General features: G+C 39.5%; 1 protein-coding gene and 1 pseudogene across 1 annotated transcript; both read right to left on the reverse strand.

Moving 5' to 3' along the window:
• Positions 1–1,136: 1,136 nt before the first annotated feature.
• Positions 1,137–2,633, reverse strand: LOC127675273 (germ cell-less protein-like 2). The gene has a single exon (XM_052171340.1). It carries the CDS (start codon positions 2,631–2,633, stop codon positions 1,137–1,139), a length of 1,497 nt encoding a protein of 498 aa, XP_052027300.1.
• A 2,315-nt stretch (positions 2,634–4,948) lies between these two features.
• LOC127675553 (actin, cytoplasmic 1-like) lies at positions 4,949–13,751 on the reverse strand (annotated as a pseudogene).
• Between the last annotated feature and the right edge of the window lie 3,758 nt (positions 13,752–17,509).

A 17,509-nucleotide genomic window follows, 5' to 3' on the forward strand; every position in this document is an offset into this window, starting at 1 on the left:
GGAAATGCCTGTTGGAGGTTGTCTTGATTTCGTAAAGTGACTTGGGAAGACCTATCTATCCTCGGTGGCACTGTTCCTTGACTCTGATCCTGCACTCTACCCAATGGAGAAAGTTAGTGGAGAATTTGCACAAAGGTCATCTCTTTCTCCTGCAGGTGTAATGTGGCCAGCTTTCTCAACCTCCTGGCCTGAAAGCCTAGAGACTCAACATATGAGATGAAGTCAACTGTTGCTCCTAAGGTGCTTTCCTAGGTCTTTTAAAAGAAAGTCAAGGCAATAGGAAATGAAACTAAGGCCTAGAAATTGAGCAAGATACTGTGAGACAGCTCATTATCTTGATAGTCAGATAATAGTTATCATGAAGACCTGTTTTCCATTTTCTGGCTTGTTTATCACTTTCAAAATTTGCATTCTTGTTATTCACACATCAATACATAAATATGTTACATGAATATACATAAATACATTACATGAGTATACATAAATATATTACATGAGTATATATACTTCTATGTAAATATATTCCATGTATAATTCACTTGTTTAAACAGCATATGACACAATATATAACTACAAGATCAATATCTGTTTGTATGCATTTATAGTTAGAGATAATCAGCAGTAAATATTTTCCAAACCCATACTTGACACTACTTGGTTCTTTGAAAGCCCACACCAACACGGACGAGTCTCAATCATTCCTACTTAAGCAATGATTTGCATCTTATAAATTTTCATAATGAAAGAAATGGTTCACAACAGTTTCAGCAATGGAGTGATTTTTATTTGTCTCAACTTTAGCTAGGGCCAACTCTACTTAAGTTCATTGAGATGTTTTTCCTTGCAAACATAGTCTCTTATTTCCATTTCAAGTTTGACACTTGGCAGTAAATGAAAATCAGAAGACTAGCTTCATTTGATTTGATTTGACAAATACTTTGTTGGAAGTAAAAGATTTCTTCAGAAATACATGGAAATAAGGTGATGGTGGGAAGCAGTCACTTCTGGTGGTATAGGACTTGCAAGAATTGTCAGTTTGTTGTTGGTCTTCTTTACTGTATTCATGACACAGCCTTCAGATTAAATGAGCCATTCGATGAATGCAAAATGCTCTTACAGTCTAAAAAATGATGAGATTACTCGTTTTCTGCACTTGCTAGGTTTACGAACAGGAAATTGCCAAATATATACAAAGGGAAGGTGAGAATTTCAGTATCCAATTTCATTACAATTTGCTCCTCATTATATTCAAATGTAAGGATTTTATAACCTGTTGTTTTGCTGAAAGTTACTTTCTGGTTGGAGTCAAAACACATCAAAGTTATTCTGAATATGATATTTCGGATATGGTTTTCGCAAGCAGAACCATCACATTCCTGATGCCTTTGCCTGAAAATTACACACTGCCTGGTAAAGGTGACACGAATAGGAAAGCTAAGTCGGGAAGCTGTCCACTTCCAAGTGTATCTACCATCTTTGGGGATCCTTTTACCACATCTCATGGTGCACTCTTCGAGCTGTTCTTCATTGATGGTTTGTGGTCCCGTTGCCCCGTATTCTTGTGCATGTAGCAAAATCAGCCACTGTTGTTTATAAACGGGAGACAACCAATGCAAAGGAATTAGACGATCCTCTTCAAGAATAATTGTGGAAGCCAAATCACAGATGATGTGCTGGAACCTTAGCGTTTTAAACACTGGTTGAAATATTAGTCCTTCTTCACTTTCAAGAAAACTGATGTTGTGGATATATCCCATGCAGGTGGAAAGCCAGTTGTTAGCATGGTCCAAAAGCTGCATGAAGGTTCCGTTCCAGTATGGATTAAAATAAAGGAACATCCATTTTTTCAGTGTGGTATATACATCCATCTCCTTTTGCCTCACTAGTAAGTCAGAAGAAGAGGCAAGAAGATACATCAATTTTGTATCTACTTCCTTGTAAAGGGCCACACTTGGATGTATCATCAAATTGTGAAGAAGCCATTCAAAGCACTGGGTCTTTACAGCATTTAATCTATAGGTTTCTGCTGCCAAATAATAGGAGCACGCAGTGTTCCTGTTGATGGTTGTCTTCATGATCCCATCACACTGGCGAATTACTCGATCCACCCGAAGCAGGCATGCTGCTGCCAAAACGTGAGGAACTTCCAGAGGTGTTATTGACAAATCCTCATCCGTGTACAAAGAACCAAACACAATGTGCAGAGATCTGGCATCAATATCCTCGTTCTTAATGACCAGTCTAATAACACGACTATGTGATTCTCTCCAAATACCTTTGAGGATGTTAGCAAAGTAGCCTGAATGACATAAAAATACTTTGTGTAAATACCATGTTCTTCCCAGAGCAAGGATTTTAATGTCGCTGTCTTTCCCGTTCAAAAATAAATTTTCATAAGCATAATTAGATGAGATCTTAACCCTCTTCCTGTAGATGTAGTTGAGAACTTGATGTAGATTCACTCCCCGGTTTTGAGGTCCATGAACTTCAGAGCTTGGTGTCAAACCTTCCGAACTGCTCAGTTTTCGCTTGCGACTGACAGATGGACGGCTGGGACTGGCTATGGCTTCTGGCTGTGGCTCTTCCAGGCTGGAACCCCCGCATCTCAAGACCCTGCTGGTTAAAAGCCCCATTGGTGAAACCTCCTAGAACAGACTCTCATAGAGGCTTCTTGGTCGTGGCATTGCTGTAGTCTGCCAGTCCTGGCAAGTCTTCACTGGGTTTCTGTATGAAGGACTCTGACGTCACAGAGAAGGCATGGCCTTCTTCATTGTCCACGTGTGCCCTGCCTGAGCACAGGCCCCGCCCCCTGATAGCAAGCCCTTTCAAAGCTAGGAAGTGCATCCAATCCTACCTCTTCCCTTGCTCCCCTCCTCCTGCCCTTCCCACCTCCCCCTCCTCCCTTACTCTTAAGAAATCGCACTTCATAAGAAACCAACTCATATTTTTAAATATTTCTTTGTATTACTCTTTGCTGGCAAATCATTGCCAGTCTGGTCAGCAAAGACTATTGAGGCAGAGCGAGGTGAACTAATACCAGACGTTCCTCCCACTGTCTGATAGCTCATATGTATATTTTCTTAACATCACCTCTCCTCTCACATGTCTGTTTTAGCAAAACATCTGCTAACCTTTGTCTGCTTCTGCCAAACCTTCTCTCACCTGTGTCTGCTTCTGCAAACCATACTCTTTCCTGTATCTCCTTCAGCAAATCATCCTGTCACTCATGTGTCTGCATCAGCAAAACCTTCTTTCACGTGTATCTGCTTTAGCAAAGCATCCTTGCAGCAGTGTCTGCTTCAGCAAAGCATCGTTATACCTTTCTGTCCCACTGAATCATCATATAATGTACCTGAATTTCCAATGAAATCAGAAATCTCAACTTCATAATAATTTCAGAAGTAATAATAATGTTGCATTCCTTAACTTGTTTGCTTTTAGTCATGCCTAGATGACATCCCAAGAATAATCTGTGAGAAGAGTGAACGTCTCACCACACTAGATATTATTAAGAACTTTGATCCCTACAGTGTCAGTATCAGTATTGGCTTTCAGTTGCAATATGAGCCTTTTACTCTCCTTGAGGGCCACCTCTTTTTAGTTGATTCTTATATTGAGTCTTACATCTCTAATAGCTTCCCAGAAATGCTTAAGTGGTGAAAGTATTTGTTCTCTCAGAATACCATTCCTTGTAAAAGCATTAATATAAACATTCCAACTATGAGGAAAATGTAAGCAGAGATGGGATAGAAAAGCTGGTGGGGATGAGAGATTAACTAAAGTTAAGGATATATTTAAAAAGCCACATGGAAAATTACTATTTATAATGCAATTCAAAAAAGTTTCAAAAGACAGATTTAGCAGGTAGATGGCCTATATATGTACATAAGGTTGCTGCTGAAATCCAAGGAAAAACCAAAATCCCAATTCCAGATATGAGATACTGCCATATGATATTTTATTCAGGGTGTTTCCAGAAATCTGTAAAATAATCCAGGTTCTTTCCACTCTTTCTGTTTGCCAACCACTACTATCTGATAAGACCCTGATACAAATGACAACCACATGTTGGTTGCAAAATATAGAAGAATTAAGCTGCAGTGGACCTGGAATCTTACTTCCAGATAGTTAGCTTTCATAGTTCTTCTGGACTGGACTATGCAGGATACTGGCAGAGTAATGGAATCAAGATTAATGTTATTAGCAGTTTTACCCAGACATGAATTTTATCACGTATAATTCCAATCTTCTGAGAAAGATATGTCCCCCTATACCATAGTGCCATGACTGTTATAAGGGTAGTCTATATCTCTATCTGGATTTGAGGCCAATTTCACAGGAAGATGGAAAATGTCTTTGGCCCTAGGGGAGAACTTACTACTGTTGTATATGTAAAGTCTCAAGGTGTGAAGCTCACTTTTATGTATTGATATTTATATTCATGAGAAAATGCTACTCCAAAGTTCATTCAGAGAAGCCCCTTTTGCAATAAACTGCAGTCGGGATCAATATGTATTACTACTCAAAGCATGATAATAAGAAATGGTTAAATAGTATTAATGTCTTGTTTAGCCATGAACACTCATGGATCCATAGAAGAAAGAATCTAAAAGCTGGAAGATAAGGAGAAGGGCTATGAAATCTGTTTTTTCACTACAGGACAACCAGGGAGGTCATGACTTCCCAACACCTGTGACTATTTGTAATGTCTATACATGACTAAAACCTCTCCACAGTAAAGCCTTTGCCAGGTAGGGACCCCATTCAACACTTCCCTCTCTTGCTTAAATATTAGGTATTGGTGGGTTGTGAGGGAGAGAGAGTCATTATCTTCCATATATCCATTGAGCCCTGTCCTGCATCTGGTCTCCAAGATAGAGTTTTTAACTCATGGTCACACAGAGAATCCTGGTTAACCTCTAGGTTTCTCAAACACAAACAAACAAACCTATGTCTGAAACAGAACCAGGAGGTGGAAAGGATTTGTAGAAGAGGAAGGGAGACTAGAAAGGTTAGGGGGATCATAGGAATCTGAATATAATTCATACACATACAGAATGTCAATGTCACACTTCACAATGGAATTGAATGTAGCTTCATGGATGCCACAGGATTCCATACCCAAGAAGGAAGGCTAGAAAAGAGCCTCAAGACAGCAGAAGTGCTCATTGACCATAGTGAGGACCTGGATGCTGAAAGCTCTTCTCCAGAGAGGAAGAGGATGCAGCAGTGGCCATCTCTTCCTGCAGGTCTAGGGCAACACAGCACAACTTTGCTCTGATGGTATGCATGACTTCCTTCCCAGCTGTGCTGGTGAACTCTTGCCGCACTTGGTCAGATACTTCATGAGGTAGGCTGTCAGGTACAGGCCAGCTAGGTCCAGACACAGGAAGGCACAGAAGAGAGCAGAGCTCTCAGTGATGGGCCCATTGGTTGTGACCCCATCTCTGGATTCCATCACAATACCAGCGGTACAACCAGAGGCACAGAGGAACAGCACAACCTGTATTGTTACTTATATGGTTGTGGTTTTGTAAGCCTCAAACATGATGTGGGTGATGTTTTCCCAGTTGGCCTTAGGGTTTTAGGGGCACATGGTGAGCAGCATAGGGTTCTTTTCGGTGGTCACATGCCTTTTGTTGTAGAACGTTTGGGACTAGATCTTCTCCATATTGAACCAGTTGGTGACAATGCCATGATAAATGGGGTACTTTAGGGTCAGGATGCCTCTCTTGTTCTGGGCCTCCACAAAGGAGTCCTTCTAACCCATGCCCACCATGATGCCCTGGTGCCTAGGGTAACCCCAGAATGGAGGGGAAGAGGGCCTGGGAACATCCTAACCAGCCCACTGGACTCTACCCATGTTGGATCCATTGTCAGCAAAGACTGTACTTAAATCATCATCCAGGGAGAATTGGTGGTCAGTTTGGACCTTCAGGAGAGGAGCTGCTAGAACCCTGTGCTAGTGGGATGAAGCACATTGGACAGCCATTTTTCTCTTGAGGGAAATTTAGCTTGTTTTTACTTTCTCCTCTTATGAGCAGAGCTGCAATGGGCACAGTTGAGCAAATGTCTCTTGGGTAGCTTGAAGTATCCTTTGGGTATGTGCCCAAGAGTGGTAAAGCTGGATTTGGGAGTTAGATCATTTCCCATTCTCCAGCACAACTATCACATGGACTTTCATAGTAGTTATAGAAATTTTTACTTCCAGGAACGATGAGTGCTGAATTGCCCAGTATATAATAATGACACATGCTCCACTATGTTTGTAGCAGCCCTATTTATAATAGCCCAAAGCTGGAAAGAACCTAGATGTCCTTCAACAGAAGAATGGATACCTAAAATGTGGTATATATACACAATGGAGTACTACTCAGCTATTAAAAAAAGTGAATTTGTGAAGTTCTTAGGCAAATGGGTGGAACTGGAGAGTGTCATCCTGAGAGAGGTGACCAAATCACAAAAGAACACACATGGTATTCACTCACTGATAAGTGGATAGTAGCCCAGAAGCTCGGAATACCCAAGAAGCAATTCACATATCAAATGATGCCCAAGAAGAAAGAAGAAGAGGCCCCTGGTCCTGGAAAAGTTCAGTGCAGCAGTGTAGGGGAATACCAGGACAGGGAAGAGGGAAGGGGGTGATTGGGGAACAGGGGGAGGGAAATGGTTTATGGGACTTTCTGGGAGGGTGGATCTAGGAAAGGGGAAATCATTTGAAATGTAAATAAAGAATATATCTAATAAAAAGATATAAAATATTAAAATATATGTATTTAGAAGGACAAACATGCTTACCTGGTTTGAAAGTCTTCTAAAACTGTGGTTCTCAGGTGTAGGGTGGTGCTGGAAGATTCATTGTAGCTGATCAGTGAGGGAAGGAGAGACATGTATCACTTCTGAGCAAAACTGTGGGATATACTATATGACATGCTATTAAGAACCCAGGCATAGTTTTTGTGAATATGTATTTACAATTGTAGAACTGTAAGACATGTGTGGGATGCTTAATATTTATAAGGATGAATACTGTAGAAGACTGTATGTTCATGGTTATTTTTATGTCATACATTACTGTGGAGTAATACAGACTTTTCTTCCAAAGGTGTTAATTTTTAATTACTTGGGGCTGAACAGGAGGAAAGAAGGAAAGACTAGTTTCTGGTTCTGTGACTGGTGAGATAGTTAGCTAGTGAGAAAAAAATATTGAATGAAAAAATTAGCTAAATTAGTTTGAAACTGTGTAGATGTGGTGTTGCAGTATATTGATCACACTGAGAACCCTGAGATTGTGTTATTTACTAGGAAAACCCGTTTTTAGTTGTGGTATGTGTCAGTTTAAGCACACACCTTTAATCCAAGAGTTTTCTGCTGGACTATTGTAAACTAGATTAAATAAAGTCAACTCTAAGTCAAGAAGTAGAGCCTGACTCCTGATCTCTTTCCTAGGTTTTCCATCTCCAGGGTCGTCTCCCTTTGTGATTTCTCAATTGTTTCTATTTCCATTTTTCGATCTTGGATGATTTTGTTCATTTCCTTCACCTGTTTGGTTGTGTTTTCCTGTAATTCTTGAAGGGATTGTTGCGTTGTCTCTTTAAGGGCTTCTAGCTGTTTACCTTTGTTATCCTGTATTTCTTTATGGGAGTTATTTGTCCTTCTTAAGTCCTCTATCATCATTGTGAGATGTGACTTTATATCAGAGTCTTGCTTTTCTTGTATGTTGGGGTTTTCAGGGCTCATTGTGGTGGGAGAACTGAGTTCTGATGATGCCAATACCCTTTGTTTCTGTTGCTTATGTTCTTGTTCTTGCCTCTCACCATCTTGTTATCTCTGGTGTTAGCTGGTCTTGCTGTCTCTTACTGTGGCTTGCCCCTCCTGCAAACCTATGTGTCAGTATTCCTGAGAGATCAATTCTCTCTTGGAGGAATTTGTGTATGGAGAGCTGTTGTATAGTGTTTAGCTCTGGGGTGCAGACAGAAACTGGAAGGATCCTGTCTCCATCTGTTATTTGGTGTGTTATTGGCTGTGTCCTGATGGCTGTGTGTCAGTTACACTTGGGCACTGAAGCCATCTGGTCCCGTGCTTTTTTTGGTTGGGAGACTTTCTATGACCCTTTTTATTTCTTCGGGTGTTATGGGACTATTTAGATGATCTATTTGATCCTGATTTAGTTTTGGTGTCTGATATCTGTCTAGAAAACTGTCCATTTCCTCCAGATTCTCCAGTTCTGTTGAATATAGGCTTTTGTAGTAGGATCTAATGATTTTTTGAATTTCCTCAGTTTCTATTTTTATATCTCCCTTTTCATTTCTATGTTTGTTAATCTGGATACTGTCTCTGTGCCCTTTGGTTAGTCTGGCTAAGGGTTAATCTATCTTGTTGATTTTCTCAAAGAACCAGCTCCTGGTTTTGTTAATTCTTTGTATGGTTCTCTTTCTTTCTACTTGATTGATTTCGGCCCTGAGTTTGATGATTTCCTGCCTTCTACTCCTCCTGGGTGAAATAGCTTCTTTTTGTTCCAGGGCTTTCAGGTGTGTCATTAAGCTGTTAGTGTATGCTCTCTCCATTTTCTTTTTGGAGGCACTCAGGGCTATGAGTTTTCCTCTTAGCACTGCTTTCATTGTGTCCCATAGATTTGGGTATGTTGTGTCTTCATTTTCATTAAGTTCTAAAAAGTCTTTAATTTCTTTCTTTATTTCTTCCTTGACCAAGGTATCATTGAGTAGAATATTGTTCAGTTTCCACGTGTATGTGGGTTTTCTGTTGTTTTTGTTGCTATTGAAGACCACTTTTACTCCATAGTGATCTGATAGGAGGCATGGGATTAGTTTGGATTTTCTTATATTTGTTGAGGTCTGTCTTGTGACCAATTATATGGTCGATTTTGGAAAAGGTACCATGAGGTGCTGAGAAAAAGGTATATTCTTTTGCTTTAGGATAGAATGTTCTATATATATCTGTTAAATCTAATTGGTCCAAAGCTTCAATTAGTTTCATTGTGTCCCTGTTTAGTTTCTGTTTTCCTGATCGGTCCATTGAGGAAAGTGCAGTATTGAAGTCACCCACAATTATTGTGTTAGGTCCAATGTGTGCTTTGAGCTTTAATAAAGTTTCTTTTATGAATGAGGGTGCCCTTGCACTTGGAGCATATATGTTCAGGATTGAGAGTTCTTCTTGTATTTTTCTTTTGACCAGCAAGAAGTGTCAATCAGAGTCTCTTTTGATGACTTTGGGTTGAAAGTCAATTTTATCTGATATTAAAATGGCTACTCCAGCTTGTTTCCTGAGACCATTTGCTTGTAAAATTGTCTTCCAGCCTTTTACTCTAACGTAGTGTTTGTCTTTGACCCTGAGGTGTATTTCCTGTATGCAGCAAAATGTAGGGGCCTTTTTACGTATCCAGTCAGTTAGTCTATGTCTTTTTATTGGGACATTGAGTCCATTGATGTTAAGAGATATTAAAGAATAGTGATTGTTACTTCCTGACATTTTTGACGTTATTTTTTAAATTTGATGGGTTAACTTCTTTTGGGTTTGATGAAAGGTTACTTACTATCTTGCTTTTTCCAGGGTGAAGTTTCCCTCCTTGTATTGGTGTTTTCCGACTATTATCCTTTGTATGGCTGGGTTTGTGGATAGATATTGGGTAAACTTGGTTTTGTCATGGAATGTCTTAGCTTCTCCATCTATGGTGATTGAGAGTTTTGCTGGATATAGTAGTATTGGCTGGCATTTGTGTTCTCTTAGAGTCTGCATGAGATCTGCCCAGGATCTTCTAGCCTTCATAGTCTCAGGTGAAAAGTCTGCTGTGATTCTCATAGGTCTTCCTTTATATGTTACTTGCCCTTTTTCTCTTACTGCCTTTAGTATTCTTTCTTTGTTTAGTACATTTGGGGTTTTGATTATTATGTGACAGGAGGTATTTCTGTTCTGGTCCAGTCTGTTTGGAGTTCTGTAGGCTTCTTGTATATTCATGGGCATCTCTCTCTTTAGCTTAGGGAAGTTTTCTTCCATAATTTTATTGAAGATATTTGCTGGCCCTTTAAGTTGTAAATCTTCACTCTCATCTATGCCTATAATCCTTAGGTTTGGTCTTCTCATTGTGTCCTGGATTTCCTGCATATTTTGGGTTACAAGCTTTTTGCATTTTGCATTTTCTTTAACTGTTGAGTCCATGGTTTCTATGGCATCTTCAGCATCTGAGATTCTTTCTTCTATCTCTTGAATTCTGTTGTTGATATTTGCATCTCTGTCCCCTGATTTCTTCCCAAGGCTTTCTATCTCCAAAGTTGTCTCCCTTTGATTTTTCTTAGTTGTTTCTACTTCTGATTTTAGATCCTGGATGGTTTTGCTTAGCTCCTTCACTTGCTTGTTTGTGCTTTTCTGTAATCCTTTAAGAGATTTTTGTGTTTCCTCTTTCATGACCTCAGCCTGTTGACCAAAGTTCTCCTGTATTTCTTTAAGTGTTTTTTGCATTTCCTCCTTATTGGCTTTTGTATTCTCCTGAATTTCTTTCAATGATTTTTGTGTTTCCCTTGCAAGGGCTTCTAACTTTTGATCCATTTTCTCCTGAATTTCTTTAAGTATGTCCTTCATGTGTTCCTGTACCAGCATCATGACCAGTGATTTTAAATCCAAATCTTGTTTTACTGGTGTGATGGGGTATCCAGGACATGCTGGTAAAGGAGAGTTGGGTTCAGATGTTGCCATATTGCCTTGATTTCTGTTAGTGACGTTCCCGCATTTGCCTTTTGCCATCTAGTTCTCACTGGTGTTAGTTGGTCTTGTCAATGCTGGACTCACCAGTGCAAGCTGCCCCTTCCCAGGTGGCCTCTGGTGCACAGCTTACCTCCTGCACTGCCTGGAGACAGGGTGCTGTTACCCAGGCTGTTCAGATCCCGAAGCAGATACCTGAAGGCTCCTGCTGGGCCCCGATGGATTCACCAGAGCACACTGACTTCTCCCAGCTGGCCTCCCGGAAGCCCCTCTTGCCTCTTGCAGAACCTGGAGATGTGCTGTTGCCGCCCAGGCTGATCTGTATCAGGAAGCAGAGCGATCTGAGGGCTCCCACCACAGGCCTCAGGACTGGAACCTCAGCTCCATGCCACCAGAGCAAGCTGTGCTCTCCCAGACTGCCTCCAGATCAAAATATTGATGTCTTTATTGTACTTTAATTCGAGGGATTCTTCCATCCTTTATATTCCATTTTTGTATGTTTTATTTCTTCTTCCATTGCCCAAATTTATCATTTCCAGAACTTTCTTGTTTTTTATTTGAATCTGTTTTTTCCTTTTTCAAGTCTTGAACACTTTTGGTTATTTCCTTAAGCTGTTTGTTTGTGTTTTCTTGGATTTATTTAAGGGATTTATTAACCCCTTTTAAGCCATTCCATCATTCATAAAGGCTGTTTTAAGGTATTTTTTTTTTTTTTTTTTTTTTTTGTATTTCATCTATATAGAAAGGCACATATTGTTCTGGCTATGCTTCTATTCTCATGTCTAGGAATCTAGTTTGGAGAAGGTTATAAGTCTAGGAGCTGATATCTGGCTTTGATAGCTGGGTGTTTTGTTCCTCCCCCCCCCCCCGCCCCCTGTTTCTTCTCTGGAGGTTAGGAGAAGGTCATGGCTAGATGTTACCTGAAAAACAATTTTTGTGAACCTGAAAGATGTGGCCATTGGGGTTTCCACATAAAATGTGTTTCTGGGTATAGGGAGCTGACACTTTAGAAGGGAGCAGAGCAGAGCATTCCACTAGGACCTGTATTTTAAGTGTTCTTTGAATGGTGGTATAACTGGTGTTGGCTATTTGTGGGTTTTAATTTCTTCCATCCTCCTTCACCCTTTAAACCCTGGAATGCCAAGTAAGAAAGAAAAATAATTAAAAGGAAACGGGGTAACATTATCTTTGGTCTGCTTTCTGCTGCTATGGGGTGTCATATTCTTTGGGGCAAGTTTGATCTTTTCTTTTTTTTTCTTTCTTTTTTTTTTAGTGCAAAGAATGTAGTTTTTTTATTTGATATATTATTTATTTACATTCCAAATGATTTCCCCCTTTCTGGCTCCCCAGTCCTTGAAAGTCACATAAGCCCTCTTCCCTCCTCCTGTTCTCCCACATACCCCTTCCCAATTTCCTGTTCTGGTTTTGCCGAATACTGCTACACTGAGTCTTTCCAGAACAAGGGGCCACTCCTCCGTTCTTCTTGTACCTCATTTGATGTGTGGATTATGTTTGGGGTATTCCAGTTTTCTAGGATAATATCCACTTATTAGTGAGTGCATACCATGATTGATCTTTTGAGACTGGTTTACCTCACTTAGTATGATGTTCTCTAGCTCCATCCATTTGCCTAAGAATTTCATGAATTCTTTGTTTCTAATGGCCGAATAGTACTCCATTGTGTAAATATACCACAATTTTTGTATCCATTCCTCTGTTGAGGGACACTGGCCAGATAATTTCTTTTTCAGTGGTAGCAAGAGGAACTCAGGACCTCTCCCTCACCACTCCCTGCTGCCAGTGAGATGGCCCAGAAGGATCCCTGTGGTCAGGTGTGGCTGGAGAGTTGGCAGGCCAATGGGAGCTCAGGAGCATGGTCTGGCACTGTGGAAAGTTGGCAGGCTCATTTTTTAATATTTCTTGCAACAGAAGGTGAACCAATGTGCTGGCTGGGCACGAATCCAGTAGAAATTTAAGATTATTAGCCTGAGAGTTTTATTTTATTTTATTTTATTTTACTTTATTTTATTTTATTTTGTTTTATTTTATTTTTTTAAGTGAGTAACTTGGTAGCCCTAAAAATGAATCACTTGTGCTCTAGTGCAGGAGTTGAAACAAAGAGACTGCTAACAGCATTGAGGACCCCTGCTGTGGAAATTTACAGGCTGCTCTGAGTGAGCAGAAGAATGGAATTTGCCTACCTCTTAGGGCAGCAGGATTAAACTGTGAATTTAAAATTGGGATTATTTGCTTTTAGGATAGATTTATACACAGATGTTATCCGAATCACATGGGAAATTTTGCCCATGGTTCGGAACTAAAATAGGAAAAATTAGTCACTGACTTCAAGTAGAGAGGTCAGTGAACAGGTATTAATAAAATATGTCTGTGGCTCTGGGCAGAGAGCCAAATGGAAAGATGGTATAAGTTGTTTAATCAGCAATGGGAAACTCATAGTCTGTTAACATGGGCTCCATGGGAATCTTGAGTGTCTTTTCCCACTTGGCAAGATAGGAAAGGCCTAGTATAAGCACACATCTTAGTTTACTTCATTTGTTTTTAGATTGTTTGATTTTCAAAATGGGTGTGATTTTGAGTTTTGTGGTTATATTATTCCTGTGGGAGAGACGTCTAAATAAAAGGTTTTCTGATTACTGGTACAAGGATATGCTGATTTGGGAAAATGGTTTTGTCTTTGCTTTTTTTGGGAAAGGTGATTAAGGTATTTATACTTTTCAGGGTTATATGGATCAGATATGACAAAGGTAAACCTCCAGAGGACTAGATTCCAGAGAATCAAACAAAAAATATATCTTGATGATACTAAAATTTTGATATTTATATATTACAGAATATACACCCTTGGTGAATTTCTTCGTCAGCCATGTTGAAGTGACCTGCTTGAACTCCTGATGTCCTGGACTTCATCCAGACCCAATCAAGACACAGAATCAGAGACTAATCAATCCTATTTTCCCTACCCTTCCCCCACCCATCTCAAAGTCCATAATCAGTTTGAAGAAGTTTTGAAGCATCGTCGACCCAGTTCCATGAGCTTTGGGGCTGGAGAGGGTTATTAATAGGTTTTCTTTCTAGGGAATGTAGAAATGGTCTTATTTGGAACAGGGAGGAAATACCTAGAATTGATTGTATAGCCATAATCGCAATTGGTAGAAAATCTGCATAATTGTTACTAAGTTGAACTCATAAGTTTTTATTTTGGTACAGATTTTATTTTGATGCAAAATCTAGGTTTTCATTGGTATAAATTTCTTCTATTGATACTAAAAATTTGAAAGTACAGGGCTTAGATATAGTTCTTCTATTACTGTTTTTATAAACAGATCGGAGATATTTAAGCCTGTGAATTTAGGGCCAAATAGCAAATTCATGGCTCTGAGTTTATTATTAGGGTGTTTTCAAGATTGCAATTAGAAATAGCTGAGGGTAGTTAACAGACAACAGTCCAGATTACTTTACATAAATAGTTGGTTTTCAAAAATGTTAGGGATCTGCAGAATGTGATGTTTAATGTTATTTATTCACTTCTAATTGAGACTATTCTGCTCCTGACAGCTTTCCCTGGCTTGGACTCAAAGAAGAAATTAAGCATCTATGAGTTACTCCAGTTGTGGTGAAACAGCCACTAGGCAAGGATTGCCTCATTTCATCTACAGACATAATACTGCCAAAGAAAGGGCACAATTACAGATTTAGAACAGCATGATTCTGCTGAGACAGAGTAAGCTAGCCCTTAATATCCTGTTTCTCTCTAGGTCTGTCAGATAGCCCTGGCCTGAAGACTGATGCTCCAACATTTTGAAGTAAGGGATTGTCCAGGTGATTAGCAGTCTCCATCAATTGGCTAAGTTTTGGAAGTTGTGTTAGGATTCCTATACATTTTCAGTTAATATCAGTTGTTGGATTTCTGATTGAGTAGAAGACATAGTTTCATACCCAGCCCAGGCTATTTACGTTGAGACAACAGATTTGAAAGGATGGTTTTCAGATGACATACAATCTAAAACCAGGACATAAGTCAGGTGCAGAACTATAGTCTTTTAAGTTAGGATAGAGGACAGTGTTCAATTTTATTGGCAAAAATGTTGAACTGGGTGTTAGGTCTATTTTATAGAATATAATTTACAAAATGTTAATAGTTGTTCTCAACTTACATTTTGAAAGAAAGTCTTTTTTAATTAACCCATCAGATTTATCTATCAATAATATCACAATTTACAATATGCCAATACAATAATTTCAGAGCCAATTGATAAGGATAAAAAGCTTTATCCCAATATTTTTAACCTTGTGGAATCATAGCTACTTGTGTCTGGAAAACGCGACTCAGCTACATGTCAGCAGTCATCTTCCTTCCTCCTCCTACCCTGAGATGCTCCTCTTTCTCAAACTCTTAGCTCCACCTCCCTTTTCCCTGTGCAATCACAGGCCTTCCACTGCCCTAATGTGATTGGACAGGGAAAATCCTTCAAAAGTTGTTCTTTCATCATTGTGCATGGCTCCTCAAGCAACTGCAACCAACCAACACCCTCATACTTCTTGGGGCTCTAGCTTTTATATTTCCTCTGAAAAGTCCCTAGAATTCCAAACGGCACACAAACACATAAACTACCTGCAGCTGGAAAATCATGCATGTGCTAGAGCATGAAGCAAATCATAGTCAACTGGTCTGGACAATCTGAAGCAACCCTGTATTCCACACTTGTTACTAAAATGAAAACATATACAGTATCTCTGTGTTTAAAGAAGAAACCAAAATTCCATAATTTTCACTACATGGAGGCAGAAAGTTCAGGGAGATCACCCAAGCAAAGATGCTATAGTGGCTGTTGCAGTTGGGAGCTGGGATAAAGCAAATGGTGGGGTTAGAGTGGGTAACAGGGAAAGATATGTGGGATCCAGCAGGATGCAGAGAAGACTGCCTTGGGAGTTGTGTTGCAGAGTGGGGGATGACCTAGAGGATTAGGTCTGTGGGAACAAAGGGAGATGTGAAGATCTGCAATCAGCCTACCTGGTTCCGTGGCAGGAGCATCTTTTTCCTAATTTTTTTTTAAATGTGGACACTTCCTCATAGGACTGCTTCCAATGTGTCCCAGGGTTTTCATCACGTTCTATTTTCATATTCTCTTAGTTCCAGGAATATTTTTATTTATATTTTTACTTCAGTCTTCATTTCTTCTTTGACTCATTCATCATTTAATAATGATTAGTTTAATTCCATGTACTTGTGTGTTTACTGGAGTTTGGGTTTTATTTTGCTTTCCTTTTATTTGTCTGTTTGTTGCTGATTTTAAGTTTTATTGCATTGTGGTCAGATAGTATACAAAGATTGATTCCAATCTTACTCAATTTGTAAATATCTGTTTCATGTCTCCAGATGTGTTGTATTTAGAAAAACATCCATGTACTGCTGAGTAGAATGTATATTCTTTGGTGTTTGGATATAATATTCTGTAGATATCTTTAAGTTCATTGATGTATAAAGTCAATAAAATTTGATATTTCTCTATTTTTTGTTCAGTTAATGTGTCTATTAGAAAACGGATATTAAATAACCTACAGTTAATAAATGTCAATCTGTCTATAGACTAAGTTGATTTTTTTAAATATAAAAATGAGAATCCTTGAGCTTTCTGCATGTAACTTTAGAATTTTCTCCTTGGTGTTATTGAGCTTTTTCTATGTGTCCTGGCATATTTAATTCCTTGAATTATTTGAAAAGATTTCAGATTCTTCCTTGAACTTCTGTGTGCTGGAGTTTGCCTATGTAATCCTCATAGGTAAGCATTTCTGCACAACTTTTTTTTTAAAGAGAAGATACTGAGTTGATCTTCCATATTTGTTGGTATTCCTAAGGTGAGATCTTGGCATGTGGAGTTCCTTTGTTAGTTCAGAGTGTATGGTGGATGGAGCATGATGAGGGTATATTAGTTTAGCCAGAGAAAATGGCTGGTTGGAATGAATTCAAATGAATAAAGGACACTGTGGTGGTACATAAGTTGTTCATACTGTGCCAAGGTGGGAAGGAGTGTAAAAGTAGATACATCTTAGTGGAAATGTTGGCTATGATAAGAGAGGGACCTATGATTTGATGGGTGGATAGGGACAATCCTGGTGCAAGCCCGGAGCTCCTCCAGAGTAAAGGCAGTAAGGCCAGGCTAGGCTGGTACACTGGTTGTTGGCACCAGGCTAAATATGTTAGGTTGCAGAAAAGCCCTGGATAAGGTTAAAGTACTCACCAGACTATACCTGGAGAAGGATATGGGAAGTCAGGAGTGGAGTGGGATTGTGGAAGCTGCACAAAGGGTAATGTGGGTGGATTAAATAGGCCTCTCTCTCCCACCCTCCCTCCAAAACGTATAACAAAAAGACTGATGTGAGTCACTTTCAGACAACATACCAGCAAACAAGACTCTGAAACTAGACCAGATGCCTGGAAGAAGCTAGATCAGCCAAGTTGTCAGGAAGATGTTTAGACCAACTAAGTCACTTATAAAGGACAGTCTGAAAGTCTCTAAACTACCTGTAAGCTAGAAGTGTTCTCCTGGATTCCCCCCTTTTGTGAGAAGTCTGGTGGACTATAATTTGGGAATGTCACTGTATCTTTTAGTCATTTGTGCTTCTTTAAGTAACCCCTCACCAGTATTCGTGTAAGTAACCCTAATAAATTCATTGCTAAGCCAATTGGACTTCGGCACTATTCTGAATTTGGTCTGTTACAGGATTCCTATCTAGACTGTAAAGATGTACAGATGCTGAGGTGTCTCCCAGG

Source organism: Apodemus sylvaticus, chromosome X (genome assembly GCF_947179515.1).
Source record: "Apodemus sylvaticus chromosome X, mApoSyl1.1, whole genome shotgun sequence".
NCBI lineage: Eukaryota > Metazoa > Chordata > Mammalia > Rodentia > Muridae > Apodemus > Apodemus sylvaticus.

Coding starts and splice junctions, on each gene's coding strand:
- LOC127675273 (XM_052171340.1), bottom strand. CDS start 2,633: ATGGGGCTTTTAACCAGCAGGGTCTTGAGATGCGGGGGTTCCAGCCTG.